Source organism: Rhea americana, unplaced genomic scaffold, assembly GCF_003343005.1.
Source record: "Rhea americana isolate MKP2758 unplaced genomic scaffold, rheAme1 scaffold_66, whole genome shotgun sequence".
NCBI classification, from domain to species: domain Eukaryota; kingdom Metazoa; phylum Chordata; class Aves; order Rheiformes; family Rheidae; genus Rhea; species Rhea americana.
Window position 1 is genome coordinate 550,755 of NW_028186823.1, and position 19,266 is coordinate 570,020.

The 19,266-nt window shown below is 40.0% G+C and overlaps 1 protein-coding gene across 1 annotated transcript; it reads left to right on the top strand.

The window, feature by feature from the left end:
• Positions 1-92: 92 nt before the first annotated feature.
• Positions 93-18,762, top strand: LAMP1 (lysosome associated membrane protein 1). The gene is made up of 9 exons (XM_085320830.1): positions 93-285; positions 9,419-9,534; positions 10,893-11,106; positions 11,215-11,376; positions 14,092-14,306; positions 15,645-15,767; positions 16,699-16,768; positions 16,925-17,095; positions 17,756-18,762. The coding sequence occupies exons 1-9, from the start codon at positions 228-230 to the stop codon at positions 17,893-17,895; spliced, it is 1,269 nt and encodes a 422-aa protein (XP_085176956.1). The 5' UTR covers positions 93-227; the 3' UTR covers positions 17,896-18,762.
• The last annotated feature ends 504 nt before the right edge of the window (positions 18,763-19,266 follow it).

Here is a 19,266-nt window from a genome sequence, read left to right on the forward strand (position 1 = left end):
TCCCCCCGGSTGTGTTCCCCCCTCCCACCCGCCGGGGTCTCCGCTTCGCTCCGCGGGCGGGTCACGTGCCAGCCCCCCCCCCCGGGCGGGCGGTGACGTCAGAGGTCATATGACCAGCCGGGCCGTCGCCTGTGCCGTCCGTGCGGGCCGCCGCCGCCGCCGTCGTCCCCGCGCTGCCGCCGGTGCCGCCTCGCCCCCCTCCCCCCTCCTCCGCCCCCCTCCCCGCCATGGCTCGCGCCCAGGGCGCGCGGCGGCTGCTCGCGGCGGAGGCGGCGGGGGGGCTGGGCTGCGCCGCGCCGGTAACCTCGGGGCTGCCCGGGGGGCCGCGCCGCGCCGGGCCGGGCCGGGCCGAGGAGTCATCGGCCGCCGGCGGCGCCGACCTGCGGCCGGGAGTTCCTGAGGGCGAAGCRGCTGCTTCCCTGCGCGCTCCCTCCGCGCGTCCGTCTGCTCGGCGCTTCTGGCGGGGGAGAGGCCTTGCTGCCGCGGTGGGACGGGCTCAGGAGCGCACAGGGCTCTCTACCGTGTTGTTTATTTTTCCTCTTTCTTTTCTTTCTCTTTTTATATATATATTTTTTTTTCCTGGGGGAAGCGTGCCTGGCGTGCGTGCTGCTTCCCCGGTAACTACCTTGCACCGAAAGCCACATCACACGACGCTGTCGCGCTTCTGAAATGTGGCTTTGGCAGCGGGGGAGCGTGTGTGTACGTGGGGGGGGGGCGGGGGCCCCGTCGGGAGGCAGCAAAATAACCTCCTGCGAAAAACGGCAGCTGAAGGTGCATCGTCCGGCCTGATCTGGGGGGCTGTGACGGCCTTCGCACCCCTTCAAGCTTTCCTGGGTAGGAAGTATTTTTATCTTTGGCTACAGTGCTTCAGTTTSTCTTACTGAGCTTGAAAGCTGTTATTTACGAGGGGCGCACTGGGCGCTTCAGACACCCAGTTGCTGCCGGCCCGGCTCGCTGTCCGCCTTGCCGTGGTGAGCGGCAGTGGCAGCAGGCTTCCTTGTTACCGTTGGAGCCCTAAACTGCTGTGGTAGTGAGAGAGTGCTTTGTACGGCTTGTATAATATAGTTAAGGCTTGAAATAGAARTTGCTTGCTTGCTTGCACCCTAATCAACCTGCATGTTTTAAAATGGTACCACAGATAGTATATTTGGGGACTGTAGTACTCTTCCTCTGCTCACCCAGCAGTTACAAATGTATTCTCGTGCATTTAGCTTTGTCATTTTCTGGTCTGTAAAGTATGTCTTCTGATGCTGCTGAAGAACCAGGCAAGTTTGATCATTTTATTACAAAGTAACTATATTTACTAGCAATTAGGACCTTGTACCTGTGTTATTCAACTGAATATTTCCACATAACTTTAGCTTTGAATTATTTGGTGCAAACAGGTGCTGCGTCCCTGGTGGATAGATAGCCTTCACTTCATCTTGCCCCACAGTGTGGGGCGGTGGGGCAGGATGGAGAAGAATGAGCTTACCTGAGGCCAGTTCTTCAGAYGTTTGCACCTCGTTCGCGGTTCAACTGACTCATCTGAGTGAGCGTGGGTCAGGATAAATCAAAGATCAGAGGAGACTGGAGGATTAACATGGGTGGGTCAGATGTGAAAGCAGTGTTTGGCAGTGCCTTGATTTCGGGACAATACTTCGAGACACCTGAGTTTTTTTTTTCATAAATTGCTCACCACGCCCTACTTAATATTTTGGTTTTTCATTCACATTGGGCAGCAAGCCACTAAGCTGAGTATTTCGTGTATCAGCGTTAAGTATTTCCTGACGAATTTCCTCACAAGTATCAGAAGCTCATATGAAATGAAAAAACATTATAGATAATACTGTGGTAAATACTGGGAATAGAGGCAATGGGAGATAAAGTACTTTTCCCTCAGACTTACCCGTTGCTTCTGAAATGTGGAGGAAGGTTGTACTCATCTGCCATTAAGCACTGGAAGTGTCAGTTGCCTAGTGTGCCAAACCCAGCAGAGTTGCTTGTGCTCTTCGGTTACGATTGCACCTGTATGTTTTTTTTTGTTTTGTTTTGTTTTTTTTTCCTACTGAAACACAAACATGTCAAAGAAAACACTTCAAAAATCTGAGTTTAGAGTCGAGCATGGGTTCAGTATCACTAAATAATGAAGTGTCTGAAAATGAGTTTCAGAAGGCAGCATGGTGCCGTTTCAGGGTTGTTGACGCATAATGCACGTGTTTCTATTGCACAACTCTGGTCTAAAGGGGACTTTAAAACCTAGTCAGTACTTGCATTGGATGTACTGATTAGAACAGCCCTGATAACAGGCACAGATGGTTCTTAGAAACAGTAACTTGCAGGGATAGAGAGGGGAAACATAAAACAATCGTTCATTGGCTGGAATTTATTATCTATGTTTTCCATAATATTGGAATTGCTAATTGTATGGAACTGTCCAAGACTGGATATAAAGTAGTTTTCATAAATATACAACTTCTTGTACATCATGTGACATTTGAAATACTGTTTTATCAAATGCTGCTTTCTGCTGCCTGCATTATTGGTTTTGCTTGATAGCTTCTTTGAGTGTATTCAGAGTCTCAAAATTTCTACCCTAGTTCCAGGTCTGTCCTCCTGTGATAGGCTCTCAGCTTTGACTTTTGCAGCTTTCTTGRCTTCTAAAGCAGCTTCTTGCTTGCAGAGCAAGAACTCCTTAGGCTCCCTGACATGCTGCTGTTGAGATATGCTCCCTAGGTTCCTGTTTGGACTGATTTACGGGTTTCATTTGTAATGAAACATGTTTCTAGATTGTTCTGTGGTAGATAGGACAGTTTGTAATCAGCTGCAGATGGTAAGTCGAAGACTTTACTCATGGGTTGGGGAGGGCCTTGCTGGAAGGACAAGATGGGTGTATTTTTGAGAAGTTGACTACTCTAACCTCAGTCAAGCCTGTTCCATGTCTAAAACGAAACTTATTTCTAGTGCTGAAAAGGCACACCTTCCCGCTGCTTGTTTCAGCTTAACTGCAGTACTTTATCCTTTCCGCTCTTAGGTCAGACATGATTATTTGCAAACTCTCTGAGAAAGATTAATGCCATCATTGATTTGGTATTTATTCTATTAAACTTTGTAGTAGACGCATCCAGCTATTTGAATACTTTATTATCTTCATTCTAAATCACATGCCTAATACTTTCACGTTTATTTTAAATTTGATAMATCATGCTTTCATGCACTTTTTGTTTGACTCCAAGACAAACTGCTATTCCTTTYACATTAAGGCTAACTTTCTTAGCTTTCTATGTCACTTGACAGCACTACTGGCTGCTAACACTACTTTTCCTACTTCAATTACACATATAAGAGTTTTACTGACACCCTGATGGCAGAACGTGCAGTTTCAAATGTGATTCAGCTCTGTGCAGCGGGTATTCATCTAACTGCTGCTTTGATACGTTTAGTTTTTCTGTATTAACCTGTARTGGTTTGTAATTTCTTACTAGGCAGAATTTACAGTCTGTAATACGGGGACAATAGTAAGACTTTACTTTCTTGCCTACTTCATTTGCTAAGAGTGAGATCTACTCTTGTCTTGATTGGAATAGGAGAGTGGCATACTAAGGCAGTTGGTTTATTATCTTTTTTCCATTTGGCTGTCCTCTGAGCAGGCTTTCTATTCACATTGTCAACACCATATTCCTTCCTCAAAAGGTTGTCTTTGGCTCTCAGTTACCTTACATGATTTGTGTTAGCTGTGTGCTGTGGCACAGCTGCAATTACCTGGGCAAGTGCAAAATGAACTTGTGGGGATGCTGAAAAAGGTCTAGCAATGGTAATTCAGAGTTCCCTTGGACTCATGTCATCAGCTGCTGTAGACCATCCCAAGACTTCCTTCCATAAAACAGTAAACCATAAAGAAGTTTCATGTGACTAAATTTGATGCAGTTGTGCAATTATCTGGCTGAACAGCAAGAGCACAGCTGCTGAGTAGCCCTTCCTTTATGATGCTTTTATACCTTTATGAAAGCGTTTATAAAGACAGAAGTCATTCTGCTGTGAACTTGAATTGCAAAACATTTTTTTCTAAGTAAACTGTACAAAACATTTACCACATTAACTTAAATCAACAATATTAAAAATGGAATCCGAGGCTGACTGCATGAACTTGTCCCCGTTGCTTGGCAAAGATGCATTTGCTAGGGTTGGATCTTGAACTTGGTACAATGAGATACTGCACCTGCACAAGTGCAGCTGATTCTCTTTTTTTCTCCCCTGAAGTACACTTGTCCATCTTTGAATAAAGCTTTGTTCCCTCTTTTTTACCACTCCATTCGTGTTCAAGCATGTCCAACAGAAGCCAGCTTTTTCTCATGTGCTTTTCAGATACTCTCCTCTGTTTAGTTTCTTAAGTCCACTAATGACAGGTGAAACACTCATAATTTTATGAAGGCCATCTTGCTTCAAGCAAAATGATTCATATGTAAAGTCTGTGAAGGGATTTTTCTGCTTTCATTTTTTTCTCTCTTAAAACAAAAACAAACAAAAAAAGAAGTATTAATAGGTCAGAAGTACTGTCTTTATAAAAGAAAAAAAAAAAAGTCTTGTTTTTCCAGCACTGCCCAGGTAGTGCAGATCTTGGATCCGAAGCAARTGATCTTGCTTTTTTCTTCTGAGATTGGACTTGTACCAGGAATATCTCTGGGAATAGTACTACATTAGAAGACAAGTGATTAGAAGATAGGGAATTAATTCTTCCTAAGTGGACTCTCCTATCTCTTGCATAAATCCCTAAAGCACTGAAATCACTGATTTACTCACAAAAATGCCAGTGAGGTGACAGGATTCTCTGGAACCATCAGAATGAGTGAATTAGTGGACATCTGGTTTCATGTGTTCTACAAAGCAAAATTATTTATTTGGTCAGATTTAGATTACTTATTTAAATCAGAATCAGCATTTTGTACTTCCTGTGATCAATGCCACATAGATAGCAGTGTTCATTACACCCCARGAACCCCCCAAATGCCTTGGCCAAGGTACAGGGCAGTGTTAAAATACTGACTTCAGTAGCTTAGATGTAAAATGGTTGTGTGGTGTTGGAGTGTGTTAATGAGTATCCCTTAGCTTCAGAGTACTGAATAGTGATTACAGGGTAGGTTGTAGCCAAGTGGAGATTTTAGGGTGCATGACTGGTTGATGTGATGTGATATTCTGAACCACTGTCATGGTGCTTGAGGGAGGCACCTTCAGATAAACTACACTGTAACCATGGTTTTCTTCCCTAACCTTATTTGCAGGTATGCTGAATAACTATAATCCAAGCCATAGGATACCCGTATCACTTAAACTGCTTATGATGTGAACTTTATATGCAGATAGATTCAGATGGCTTGCAGTTTTTCTTTTTTTTTTTTCTTTTCTTTTTTTTTTTCAGGCGAAGGGCAGGGAAGAACTAAAGGGGCTTTTTATTTATGTGGGGAAAATGAATAAATGAATACAATGACAAAATCCCAAATTATATAAAAGTGGCTTTTCTGTTTGAGATCTTTAGTGTTCCATGTTTCTAATGAAACTTGGAAATAAATCACTGATTGTAACTGAAGTCCTTTTTTGTATGCAGTCAATGTAAACAATTGCCATTAACATATGCTTTTTATAAATTTTATATACTTTTATATATGCTTTTAGAGCAACAAATATTCATCTCTTCCTCACATAATGGATAATTTACCATCATGCAGGAGAATGGCTCAAAGGTAGATATGCTTGACTCCTAGAATTTAAGTAATAAGTTTGAAAACTGAAAGCATCTTTGAGGTCAAGAAGTGGGGAGTCCTGGCATTGTGAAAACCATCTCCAAAAGGAACAGGGTTCAAATATGGATCATTCAAATGTACCCAATTGTTTTGCTATCATTGGAGTTCTCAGTTTAAAACAAATTTAATGCCGTGTGGTAAATCAGTTCAAGACAAGTTGTTACATGAGAAAGGAGATTGTMTTTTCTTTGACTTATTTCAGAGTATATTTTTCTTTGATTTATTTTATTTCAGAGTATATCTTTTTGATGTTTGTTAAATAATGAAGGATGTTAGATTTAATTGAAGTAACATACTTAGCTGCTCAAGAAATTTTCTCCTACAGTCTTCCTTGTATGACAAGATAATTTAAGAAATGAACTTCAAAAGGAGAGATTATCTTATCTTTATTATAACTGTATATTTGCAATTGAAGATTGTATGTGAAAGTAGCCCTTTTAAAGGAATCTGCTGGAGTACAAAGGAAACATYTGGACTAAGTGAGGTTTCTGTGGTGCTAGTACGTTTTTATTTCCAGCAGAATGAAACAAATTCAACATTCTCAAACATTTGAGAAGTCTAGGAGGCTGTTCAGTSATGTAAATCAGAAGTACTGCACTTGCTGTGGAGCAGATAGTTGTCCCATGGGATCCAGCAGCTTATTAGGAAGAGTGTTTAAAGTACAAAGCTAAGAGACTGGAGGTTATATCAGCTTTTGTTTTAAAAAGTGCAGGACATAACATTGTTATCAGAAGTACAAGCAATATTCTCAACTTGTAGTATTTGTTAATGATACACCATGTTAAAATTGAGCATTACTTTAGGAAATTTAATTGCTTTATGTAACTTAGAAATATTTCTAGAACAGACTGATTCAGAAGTTTGCTTTTCTGGATTCTTGACATTTTGACTGTGGGCTATTACTGTTTGTGGGCTGGTGATGATTCATGCATTAGCACTAGTCGACACTGAAATTGCTTTTGCAAGCTCAACAGCTACTTTCCTGCCAAACCCAGTGAGCTGTTCTTCTGCCTCAAGCTGGACAGGGTAAAAAGGGAGGGGAACTTCTTTCCTTCGATATCTTGATTTTGTTCCTTAAGGTTTTTTTCTAATTCTTCTTTGCCTCTCTAGCCCTTATTTTCAGTCGTTCCTGTTGAATTGCTGTCTATCCCTGCCCCCAAGACCATGGGAGTGGATAATGCCAACAGCACAGTGCTTGCTCTGACCACTGTCCTCGTGAATGTCGGCTTATTCACAGTGAAACAGCCCTCTTTTGCCACTTCATCAAGGACAGCTCGATGTCTCGTGCTTCATGYGTACTCATCATAAATCCAGTAGCTGCTTAACACTTATTAAGGAGGAGTGGGGTTTTGGAGGGCTTGTTCCACACTAACAAAATCTGGATTCATATCATGATGTGAATTTAACATTGCGGAGTCTAGTGTAGGCTACTGTTTGTTATGACATCTTACTCTTTTTTACTTGCWGTTGTTAAGGGTGATTTGTTTGCTCTTCATTCCCAGCATCTCTCTTCCATTTGGTACCTAYACATCTTTCATTTGGAGAATTCAGTTCCTCTTGAATCATCTGGAGTGGACAGGCCTTATGTGTTTTCTTTTAAGTCATCAATGTTGTCTTCGTGCTGTTTAGTAGTCTCTTTGCGCTGCATTCCCCTTCAAAACCATTTTTCCTAACTTYTTGCATTCTTTTACTGCCTATTACTACTTTGCTTATTCTTAGCTCAAAAATCATCAGGTTTTCTAATAGGTATCAAACCTGGGAGTCAGCATCCATGCTGAAGATCTTGGTTCTATGGCATTTTTCATTGGTAGTGTTAGTTGAAACAGCTGTGAACCGTTATTCCCTGCTTCTACACTGTTTTCTATGCAGTGCTGGAAATCAAGAAAGTATGACCAGCTCTGTTCTTGAGAAAACAAGTGTTTAGGTAAAATGTAAATAAGTTCCAAATGTGAATTCAACTTGAAAACATTGCAAACTGAAGTTCCATATGGAAGAACCTCGGTTATTTCTAGTGCTGCATTGAATTGCAGTGGATAAGATTTTCCTTATGAGTACATATATTTTCTTGAATGATATAGCTTGACATAAAGCCTGAGGTAAGACAATTTTGCTTTGAAATGATCATTTTTCTATGCTATTCATTTTTAAGCAATTTCTTTTTATGTCTATCTTTGAGTCTAGACTCTTTAAACTGAAGAAAGTGTATGAATTTAAGTTTTGATCTCCTTTGCTACTGGGAAGGATATATTGTCAAGACAATTTCAAATACTTGCTGAGTGCCAGAAGAACTGTTCCCAGTGTGTTGTTATGGCTGAAGTGCCAAGTACCTAGGTCCTGTTCACAGAAGTACAACTCTTCCTAAGAATTACCATAATCCAATTGTATGCATTATAGTTTTGTAGCAAAAAWTTTTAAATTTGACATTTGCTTTTTAAAAACCTTTTTTTGGGGGGAAAGTTAGATAATGAGTCATCTCTCAGCTGGATCTTTTTGCCATATCAGCAGTTGAATGGATTAGTATGCTTGACTCTTTAAAGCTTATTTGCTTTAGATAAATTGAATGGATTGTCTTGCAGCTGCTTTTTCGGATTTTCTGTAGGACTGAGGTTGTTGCAAATGCAAGATGATAACATGCTAGCATAAATTAGTGCAGGTTTTTTGCAGTGAGATTTGCTTCTGGTGCACRTGGTAAAAGGCCATAATCAGAAAAATAAAGAAAATGTCTTTAAGTGTGAACATTGTGGTATGATTCCAGATACCTGAATGCTGTCCAGTTTGCTCTTATTTCAGATRGTTTGTAGCTACTCAGGTTTCATTGTCAGTGTAAGCTGAGCTAAGTCCATACTGCTGTCAGAAGGGATGATACTGCGCTGCTCTAGCTGCGTGCTCTTGCCCGGTTAAGTSTGCACTAGCACTTGTGCGGTGTGGTCACATCAGTGCTCTGAGCACTGGGGCTGGAGGAAGTGACTGTATGTGGAGAAACCACACTTCTGTCAGCAGCTCAGTCTTAGATTAGCTTAAACCAGTCAGGAAAACATAACCTCAGTCTGTGTCAAGGTCTTGGCCCCCCACCCTCCTCCTGTGGAGAGCATGATGATGGTAAAGAGAAGTTCTCCTGGCAAGGATGGCTCACTCTGTCACCCTATTTTTGGCAGTGCCTCCAAAACATCTGCAGTCGATGCAAGCCTTCTAAATGCTGCATTCAGGGCATGTGCAGCTGAGTGTCCTGGTACAGYGGGAATGAAGGCTGTGTGGTGTGCTGCGAGGGGAAGACTGAGCGCCTAGGCAGGATCAAATACGCAAAGTCAGTTCTGTCTGAAACTTGCAAACTCTTTGCTCTCTAGCATGTGAACCCTGTGTAGTTGCCTTGAACAGTATGATCAGTAGACTTCGTTACAAGTTTTTCTTATTTTCTAATGAGCAGGCATGTCAATAGTTTTGGTTTGGGTGGTTTTTGTCTTTTAGACACTAGTAGATGTTAAATTTTCTTTAGTAGTATTGAGGCTAGTAGAGGCTTACTCAAGTTTCAAATTCAACTGTGAAGTTTAGAAKGTAATCATAAAATATGGAGTTGTATATGTTTGCCTCTCAGATCTAAAATAAAAACTCATGTGACATAAACTACTTGCCATTCTTAACAGGCTTTTTACAGGCTGCTGCTTCATTTGATGTGAAAGATTCAAGTGGTAATGTCTGCATAGTGGCTGATATGACAGTGGCCTTCTCAGTGGAATACAACAGCAATGGGCAAAAAGAGGTGAGGGGAGTAGCTCACTGCTTACCTCTAACTTGTATTAAAAAATGTGTATGTAGTATTATTGCAAGCGTGCACCTGAAATTTCAAACAAATATGTAAGCCTGAAAAGCAGCTGCCACAAACAATCCCTCCTTCTAGTCAAGTTTCTTCAATTTTTCCTTTATTACTTATGCTTCCTCTAATTAAACAGGACTAAGACTACCTGCAACCACCACAAATAATAAATGCATGAAGCAACCTTTGCAACTGAAATGCCATACAAGTTCTATTGGCAGCTAACATGGCTTTTATTGGGACCATAAAGAAAAAGTGCTACCAGTCTCCTTTAGGTGGACTCGATCATTGCAATTACTTATGTGGACTAAATTTGAAATGCCTATTAGTAGGTTGCTTTTAAACTTCCCTGAAATCTGTGACTCTTTTATGTAGGTCTCAGCATATTTCAGTGTGTCTGCAGACCAGTGTACACAGGTTGTTCAGCATTAACAGCAAAAGTCAATATAATAGCAAAATCTATTAAGGAAAATTAAGAATTTTTATTTCCAAATACTCTGCTTTTCAATTTAATTGTTTGTTATCGCTCTTTGAATGGGAATTTTGTATTTATAATGCCATTGCAATTGCATGTTTTAAGGCAATCTTGTTGAATTTGTTTTTTTTTCTATTAATTAGTGTAACATGAAATTAGAAGGGAAAAAATCCTACTRCTTTGCTACTGGCACATCTACTACGTGGGATTTTTTTGATCTGGGAGCTACATTGAATAGTCCACTTCAGGCTGATGGTCTCAAATCCTGCTGATACTGCTATGCCAAATTTTTTCAGAGGTGGCTGCTCTCATGTGGCTTTGGCTGTTCCTTGTAAATCATGAGCTCAGACTTTCCACTAAATGTTGTATTTTTGTCTTCAGGTACTGAGCTACTGGTCAATACGTAATGAACTTGAAGATTTATAGCCAAACTATGCAGACTGTACTGTGTGCTTCTGTTCTGCTTACTCAACTGTAGTACAAGAAACAAAGACTAAACTCTCATTTTTCACCTGTATCAGAATTTGCCAGATTTGATTTATCTAGTTACAGGTGTCCATGCAAATTCATAGTGCTGGTTTAAAGAACAAGGTCTAAGTGCTGTGAGTGTACTGTTTTGTCCTCAAATTTCACARGGACCAATATCCTTAGAAATCCGAGCACCAGTACCATGCTATTTGTTGGGAGAGTGGATACATGTATATAAATAGACAGCTGACAGGCTATGTGAATGCTGGCTGTTTTGAAGCAGTTGCATAGGCTGTTTGAAAAGCAGTAAGGAAAGTCTGTTGTATTATCCCATTTATGTGTTTTGTTTTATACCCCTCAGGTTGTACACTTCTTTCTTCCACAAAATGCCACAGTACTGCAACGAAGCACATGTGGTAAACGTAACACATCTCGACCAATTCTGGCATTGGGTTTTGGAGCAGGACATTCATTAAGCCTGAATTTCATGAAGAGTGCAAACCAGTACCAAGTTGAAGAGTTAATTTTCCACTACAATCTGTCAGATAGAACTGTGTTCCATAACTCAACTGAAGGTAAAATGAAAACTTCCTGTTCTTTCCATTGTGCAACCCTTCCAGATGTAGTACTGATTTGTTTCTGTAAGTACTGTTAAATTCTAATGCAGTGTAATCCTTTTACAGGCAAAGTGGTGAAAGTATCGCATAAATCTGATATTCAGGCAGATATGGGCACAAAATACAGATGCATCAACTCCAAGCACGTCARTATGAAGAATGTGAACATCACTTTTAGCAATGTTACTTTGGAAGCCTACATTGCAAATGGCACTGTCAGTGTAAATAGTAGGTATCTAGTGGCCAAAAAAAGTGTATTTGGTAAGCTAATACCATTTTCAATGATAAGTTATTTCTTCGAAGCCCTGACTAATCTTATCTAGGTAGGTACAGACTGGACCTGAAGCTGATAGCTGTGTGGTTKGTGGCATCTGTTGAAATTGTTAATGAAGTTGCTTGAGCTTTTCTCTGTAGGGATGTCAGCATCTATGACTGGAAGATGCTATTCCTATGGGTTTTTTATAGGCATTATGGACCATTCCTTCCATTCATGCATATGGGTATAAACATGCTGCAATAGGTAAGCCAGGCACGTGGCCAGAAGCCTAGTTTGAGGAGGGTCAGACCACTTAAGAGTACACTTCTCCCACAGTAGTTTAAACTAGTTCCCATGTGCTCTGGGGAAAGCTCGTGATACAATGGCCTGTAGGGAGTAGATGCATGCATCTTTTTACAGGAAGTTTCACAGAAGCTGTAAGAAATGATGTTCCTTCTCTTATCAGTCTCGATCACAAAATAATTTTTATCCTGAAAAAGCATCTCAATTTCTCTGCTCTAATGTTAAGAGGACAAACAATTTCCATCATGTGTTCATGCTGCTTGTTTTTTGTGGCAACGCTGTTCAGCTTATATGGCTTTCTCTTGCTTTCTCACCCATGGAATATTAGGCACTAGTAAGTCTTTGCCATGGTTTTGTTGGGCTGAATAGGAAGTCTTTCATCTTCTGAGGGAAATGTAGAACTTAACATTCTTATCCTGGTAATCCTATTCATGCATCTGTTGAATTGAAATCAATCCTATGACTAATAGATCAGTGGTGGTGTGTGATGGATTCATTAAAAAATGCCTTCTACAGGGCTATTAGATATATAATAGATATTCTTTACCCCATCTCTCCATGAGATACCTTGCCTGATGCATCATAATCCCAGAGTTGACTTTTTGTGGCGCCTCACACTACTGGTCCAAATTTCAGTGTGAATTAGTTTTTTGGTCAGTCGTTTCTCAACATAAGCCATACCATTCATGGGAAAAACTTTTTTAATTTCCAAAATTAAAGTTCACTGAAAACTGTGTAATGCTTTTTCTTTCAACATCACTTATTACCTGGTCTTGCACATTCTTTTGGTTAAAAAAAATTCAGTATTGCATTATTTTGGGAGGGTGTTACTTCCATTATCTTATGCAACAAAAGTTTATTAGCATTTGATCAACTTTCTATTTCTACTTCCTTCTTTCTCTTCATTCTAATCTAGAGTGTCTTTAAGTTGTCAGGATCACTTCCTCACAGTTGTTTTTCTTCATCCTACGATATCACTGTGCCTTGATGAAACTATTAAAACCCTCAGCAAGATACATGACTTCATATGATCTTGGGATAGACACTATTTGGTCTGTGTGCAAGGCCTTTGTTCTGTTTTCATTTCCACATTCCTGTTGTCCATGCTGCCATGCTTAGTTTTTTATATTAGTATCTTCCTTTGGTTTTTATTATTATCTTTTATTATCATCTTGGGAATGCATCCAGATTTTTTTTATTCCTACTGCACAATCACCTATCTCCTTTTTTCTTACTACTTTTGTTCAAGTAGCTCAAGAATCTTTGCTTTACCCTTTTTGTATCTTTATCTGCATACTTGACCACAGCATTCTTCCCAGAACAGTTCCTTCTTTCTACTCTTGTAGAAAGAATTTTCCCTCCCTTCATCTCCCTTGCTTCTGCTCTTTCACCTTCCAGAAATGGAGCAGAAATAGGAAGTGTACTGCATTGGAGTCTGTGTTCGGAAGGTGTGATTAGCTTGCATTTGAAGTAGAGTTCCTCTTTCTGACTCTTAATCTGAAGTTAAGTCATCGTTTGAGTATGGAGACTATACATCAGATGTCTACCATCTGCAAGGAGCATATGATTTAAATCTTAGCAGTAGGTTCTTTCAGTCAGATTTGAGACAACTTGTAGTGCTGCTGTAGTTGCTGTCATCCTTGTAAGGCTGTAAGCTGTTATCCCTGAAAGAGGGACATGACTTTGGCTTGGAACTTGGAAGCCTGTACTGCAGTAATATCTTTGCTGTGACCTTTAGTTTTGTTTTGGACATTTAATACAGGCGCTTTCTCAGGTCCCAGAACGAGTTAAGATTTTTCTGCCAGGTGTTTCTGACTGTTCTGGCAAGTAAGTTGAAGCCACTGTTTCCCCTCTATCTCACTGCCTTGGAAGTTGGTGCTGAACTGGATGACCAGAGAAGGCAGTCTGATTTAAGACTCTTTTTAATCTCAGATAGTGGGTATGGAAGATAGCTACTAATGCAGGACTCCAGGGAGAATGGGCATGAGACTCCAAGGGAAAAGCTATATCGGAACACTTGCCAGCAAAAGCAGTGTCTTAGGATAACATTGTTAAGGATAAAGAGCCACAGCACTGCTATGAGGACTTGAGAAGTCCAGTAGTATTTTAATATTCCTTCAGGTACTGCCAGAGTTCAGATCCTTGCAAACTGGTAGTGTAGTGGGTGAAAAGAGGGGGACCAAAACAGCACATCTCATCAGGGACTGCTTTTCATACTGGGCCTGAGAACTATCCCTCTACCTCTAGCACACATGTTTAAACCACAGAGGTTTAAGGGATAGTCACTTGAGCCTCCTCTTAGTATCCTCCTTCCYCTTCAGGATTGAGAAAAGGTAGATTATTGTGTAGTTTCATTTTGATTGTCTACATTTCTTTCTCTCCAGAGACAGAATGTGCTGAAGATATGATCTCTACTACTGTAATGACTACAACTCCTAGACAGACCACTAGCCAGCTTCCAACAACTAGCCCAGCACCAACTGCATTGCCACAAAATCCTACTGTTGGTAAATACAATGTGACTGGTGCAAATGGAACCTGTGTGCTTGCCTCCATGGGGTTGCAGCTTAATGTCACCTATCTAAAAAAAGATGAAAAGGTATATTTTTCTTCAAAACCTTTAGATTTCTTTGGGGAAAACTTGCTAAATTATTACAGGCTAACTTTTATAAAATCCTGYATCTTCACAGTGTTCCTCCATTGTGCTGTATTTAAATTGTTTCACTTGGATTAGATTAGTGAATACTGACACAGTTCTACTGCACTGCAAGTTTTAAATTTAGTACTCTTGAATGGAAAAAAATCTTTATCTGTCAGATGTAATATTTGACTATTCCAGAAGCAGTAAAACTATCAAAATATGAGTGGTGGCTGTTCTTTATCAGATATTATCTAGATGGGTTTTAAAATGTTACTTAAATACTAGAATTTGTACTCGGATATCAGAAAATAAAAATCTGGCCCAGCGTAGGTTGTTTCCTTCCATTGTTGATGCAAATAGGCCCTCAATAGGAAACTGAAAAAAATGTACAAGCTCTCTGTTATATGGACCTTTGGTTGGAAATTTTTTTCCTATCCTATAGCTTGACCTGAGGTCAACAGGACAACTGTAGGCAAATGCAACTATGGCTTCTTTTCTGTAGTTTATTCAGGGTCCGCATATGTTGTTAACGCGTACACATATGGTAATGACTGAGGAAAAATTGAGCACTTGATGACTGGGGTTTGGCTGTACACTAGCTGGTTATGATGGGAAATGTGTTACAACCATCTTTGTTGTGTGAAATTCCCCAAGCTACTTCCTGCAGCATTACACTCTAGCACTGCTGGAACAGCTGATTTATAACCCAATGACCACTGAGGGGGATAGTAAATAGGTTTTCCAAGTCCCATGAGGATCAGTTACTCTAAGACCTGCCAATGTTTTGTGTCATTATTCTGCAAGTACCTTTAGCCTGTGACAGTATGCAGACACAGCACAGTATGAAGTCATGTACCATGGGTAAAGCTAAAATGTATTAAACTGAAGTGACTTGCAAGATCATGATTGCAGGCGTTCTTCATGAGTGCTTCTCCACTCTGTTGAAGCAGGATTTTGTAGCTTGTTGCCACCTCTGTAGTGGTGGTTACTGTTTTCCTTATGTACCTAGGAGCAAGTGTGGTGTGGGTAAAGCAGCAGGTTACTGGCTGCAGCCAACTGGGACTGAGGAAAGCTTTGTTTTGTGTGYGTTTGTCCTCTGGGCCAGCCTGGTGCTCTGCAGTTTAYACCAATCCATACTGTGTGCATGTATCTGCCTGCTTGTCTGTGAAATGGGCAGGCAGATATAGCATTGTATGCATGTGAGTACAAGTAAAATAGAAGCTGACTGATCCATGTAGTAGTATATTAGTCTTTTAAAGGACATTAAGTGTCATAATTGATTCTCTTCTCTCATAGATTGGATTAGATTTGTTGAATTTCATACCACATAATACAACTTCTTCTGGGACATGCAGCAATACTTCTGCCTTCTTGACGTTGACTTTTGAGAAAACAAAGCTTATCTTTCACTTTGCATTGGTAAGATTTCTAGACAAAGTATGTAGGGTGTGCAGTAGTTTTGATGTGAAGTTGATTGGGGCGAGTCCTGTAGCTACATCTTTTGCTCTTAGAAGGGGAATACCTTCTTTACTTTAATAGATTTAGGGGGGTTAATATTTGGGTAAGTGGGAGGAAGGAAAATACAGGTACACACGTACTTTGACTCAACTTATCAGAAATTCCCATTGCAGACAAAGGGAATTGCTTTAAGCAATTGCATTGCTCACACTTCCAGGCTTTTTATCCAAAGTGGGAACAACTTGTAGCAGAGGAATATAGCCCAGGACAAATAGTTATATCATCTAATGGTCAAAGTGTGGAATTAGATTTAAATCCTCATTTATGTTCTGTATACAGCATAAGGGTTGTGTGCTTTTCTTAAGGTCTCCTGCAGTGGTTGGGATCGCTGTTTCCAACAGCCCTGCCCCAGTGCTGCATTAGCAGCTGTGTACTGTTGAGAACTGATTCCAGGGAAGTTCATGCTGCTTTTACTATACATTGGATTGATGAAATATGGTCGCCTTGATCTGTCACTATTAAATGACTTTCCACATCTCTAGTTATGTGGTACCTAGCTGCTTTAAAGCTGTACCTGTAGCACAGGTGAGGTCATTGCACCCTGTCCTGGTTAATTGAGACAGACTTCAGTGTGGAGGTCAGGTCAGCAGTCTGATAGCAACAGTTCCCCCTCCTCCTCCCCAGCCCCCCATAACCTCCTTTAAGGTGGATACCTCCTGTGGCTTTTGTATTTAAAGGTGTGACTAAGCTCCTCTTTAGGATGCTAGCATTTCAATGAAAGACTGTGCTTTGAAAACCTTTCTCTAACTGCATGCAGAATTGAACCCTAATCTTAGCAGCTTATTTTGTACATCAGTAGGTTAAATGACAACTACCGGTCTTTCTTTTAAAGAATGCAAGTACTGAAAAATTCTTTCTGCAAGGTGTGAATGTGAGCATGACACTGCCTTCTGAAGCAAAAGGTAGGGTCTCTTCAGAATTTTATTTTAGATGACTTATTTATAAATATTATGGTTTGCCTGCATTAAAGGAAGGGATGAATGTAAGGGATGATTGTCTTTAAGCCCTATGAGCTTGCACCTGTTCAAGATTCTGTAACAAGATTTTCTTTTGCACAGTTCCAAAGTTTGAAGCATATAACAACAGTATGAGTGAGCTGAGAGCTTCAGTAGGGAACTCCTACAAGTGCAGTGCAGAGGAGAATCTCTGGGTCTCAGACAAAGCTCTTGTCAACGTATTTAACGTTCAGATACAGGTTTTCAAGGTTGATGGAGACAAATTTGGGCCAGGTAAGAGGGTTTATATTTGTAAAATCTATCAAAGCTTTTCAACTTACACTTTGACACACACATTCAATATTTTAATCAATTTCATTTTATTCTGCAGTCAAAGTCAGCTCTTAAGTGCTATGCTCAGTTTCTGCATGCCCTGTTACGGATGGGGTAGGAGTTGATAATGTCTTGAGTTGAAGCTAATACAAGAAGTATGTAAAAAGCAGCTTTGAAATAAGTAGTATTTCTTAATCTAGAGAAGAGTTAAGGAAGAGCATTAACTTTTCCTCCTTACTCTTCACAGGCAATTATATTGAAGGGGTAAAGATCTGGGAAACTCCCAACTGCTTTAGTTTACACTCTCTTTGTGACTGGGGTTAAAGCAAAAAGGCTGAAGGGAAGGGTCTGCTTGGATGCACAAATTTATGTGCGTAACACTAGTAACACTTGAAGGAAACAATTACAAATCTATGTTGTGCATGCAACAAATACTGGAAAGACTTGATCCCGAATGATCATAGTTATTGAACTTTGTTTCATTTTGGTTGCTGGCAAGCTAAGTTAGAAGTTAACTCAAGCCAGTTTTATCTATGTGCTGAGAGTGGAAACTTGACTTTATGGATATATACCCATCTGTTGGTGGACTAGCACCTAATGTGAATTTTCTTCTCTTTTCAGTGGAAGAATGCCAACTAGATGAAAATAACATGCTGATCCCAATAATAGTTGGTGCAGCCCTTGCTGGTCTTGTTCTAATTGTCTTGATTGCTTACTTGATTGGCAGAAAGAGAAGCCATGCTGGATATCAAACAATTTAATGACTTGCACTCAAACACCGTGTAGATAGAAAGCAATTGAAGAAGCAGAAAAAAGTAATATTTTCCCTGAGCTAAGACTAAGATTGATGTTGTAAGGAAACACCTTTTCTTGCAAATTGCTTCTTCTCAAAGTCTGCTTTATTAAATGTGAAATCATCTTGCAGCATTTAACTATGCACAAAAATAACCGAAAATTCTGATATTTAATTTTGCTAACTAGTTTAAATATTTACCCACTTAGAAACAAGCTAAAAGTTTTTAAGGGTGCTTTTTTTTTGGAATTGGCATAAGGTAATGTCAGCAAAAGATTCCACACAGGGATGTTGCTAATACACATCTACTCAACTTCAAAACTCTTAACAAAGGGAAAAAATTCATTCTTGGTACTGCTGCCATCCAGTGATTAATTTAATTATACTGATATTGTATTTAAAGAAATTTAGTAACAACTGACAAAATTGAAATCTGAAATCTAAACTCCACCTTGTCTCTTAGGTGTGTATTTTTTACTAAGCTTTAAACACAATGCCTGGCATATGCAGGGTGTGAACAGCGCAATACTCAAACCTTATAGGAACTCTTTATGATTGGACAACTCCCCTGTTTGATATTTTTGATGCTCTGCCAGCTTGTTAGGAGCTGGTACTTTTTTAAAATGGGTGTTATTTACATTTTTTTTTGTAAAGTGATTTCAGTCTCTTCTGTTGGAAGGTCCGGAGAGATCCTGTTACTGCACATGTGTACAATATAGATCTCAATCTGCTGATTCTCTTGCTTTAAACTTGGCTGGGGGTTGTACACTTTAAGGATCAGTTCTTATGTATGCATTGCCTGTAACAATGCTAATAAAAACACTTTTTTTCTGTATGTCTTAATATCTCTGATCATTCTTTAAAAAGACTTGACTGTTAAGTGCTAAATGTCTTGGTTTGGCTCTTCCTGAAGCTTAGAACATCCTTAACTTGGGATTATGTTAAACTAGTGTTTCATTTTTCTTCTGTCTGTGCAGCACAAAGGTGAGGCTTAACTGTGTCTCTTCAAAACAGCAGGTTTTAGGTGTGTTTTTTTTTTTTTTTTCCTGCCTGTGAACAGGTAAAGCTGCTTCTCCAGTCAGTAACTTGAGCATCCTACTCTAACATTAAATTGCAGCTTGCTGAGGAATGTCAGTATGTTGGTTTGTCCTGCTATGAATCACTTTCCAAAAGCACTAAGAAACTCAGTATAAGGACTGTGTAGATGACGTTACATCCGTTGTCTTCCTGTGAAGTCTATTCTTACCACAAAGTAGAAAGCATCTATACCTCAGCAGAAATGTTGTAATGTATGTTCTGAACTGAACATATAGCTTAAAAAAGCCTATCAGCCTCCTGC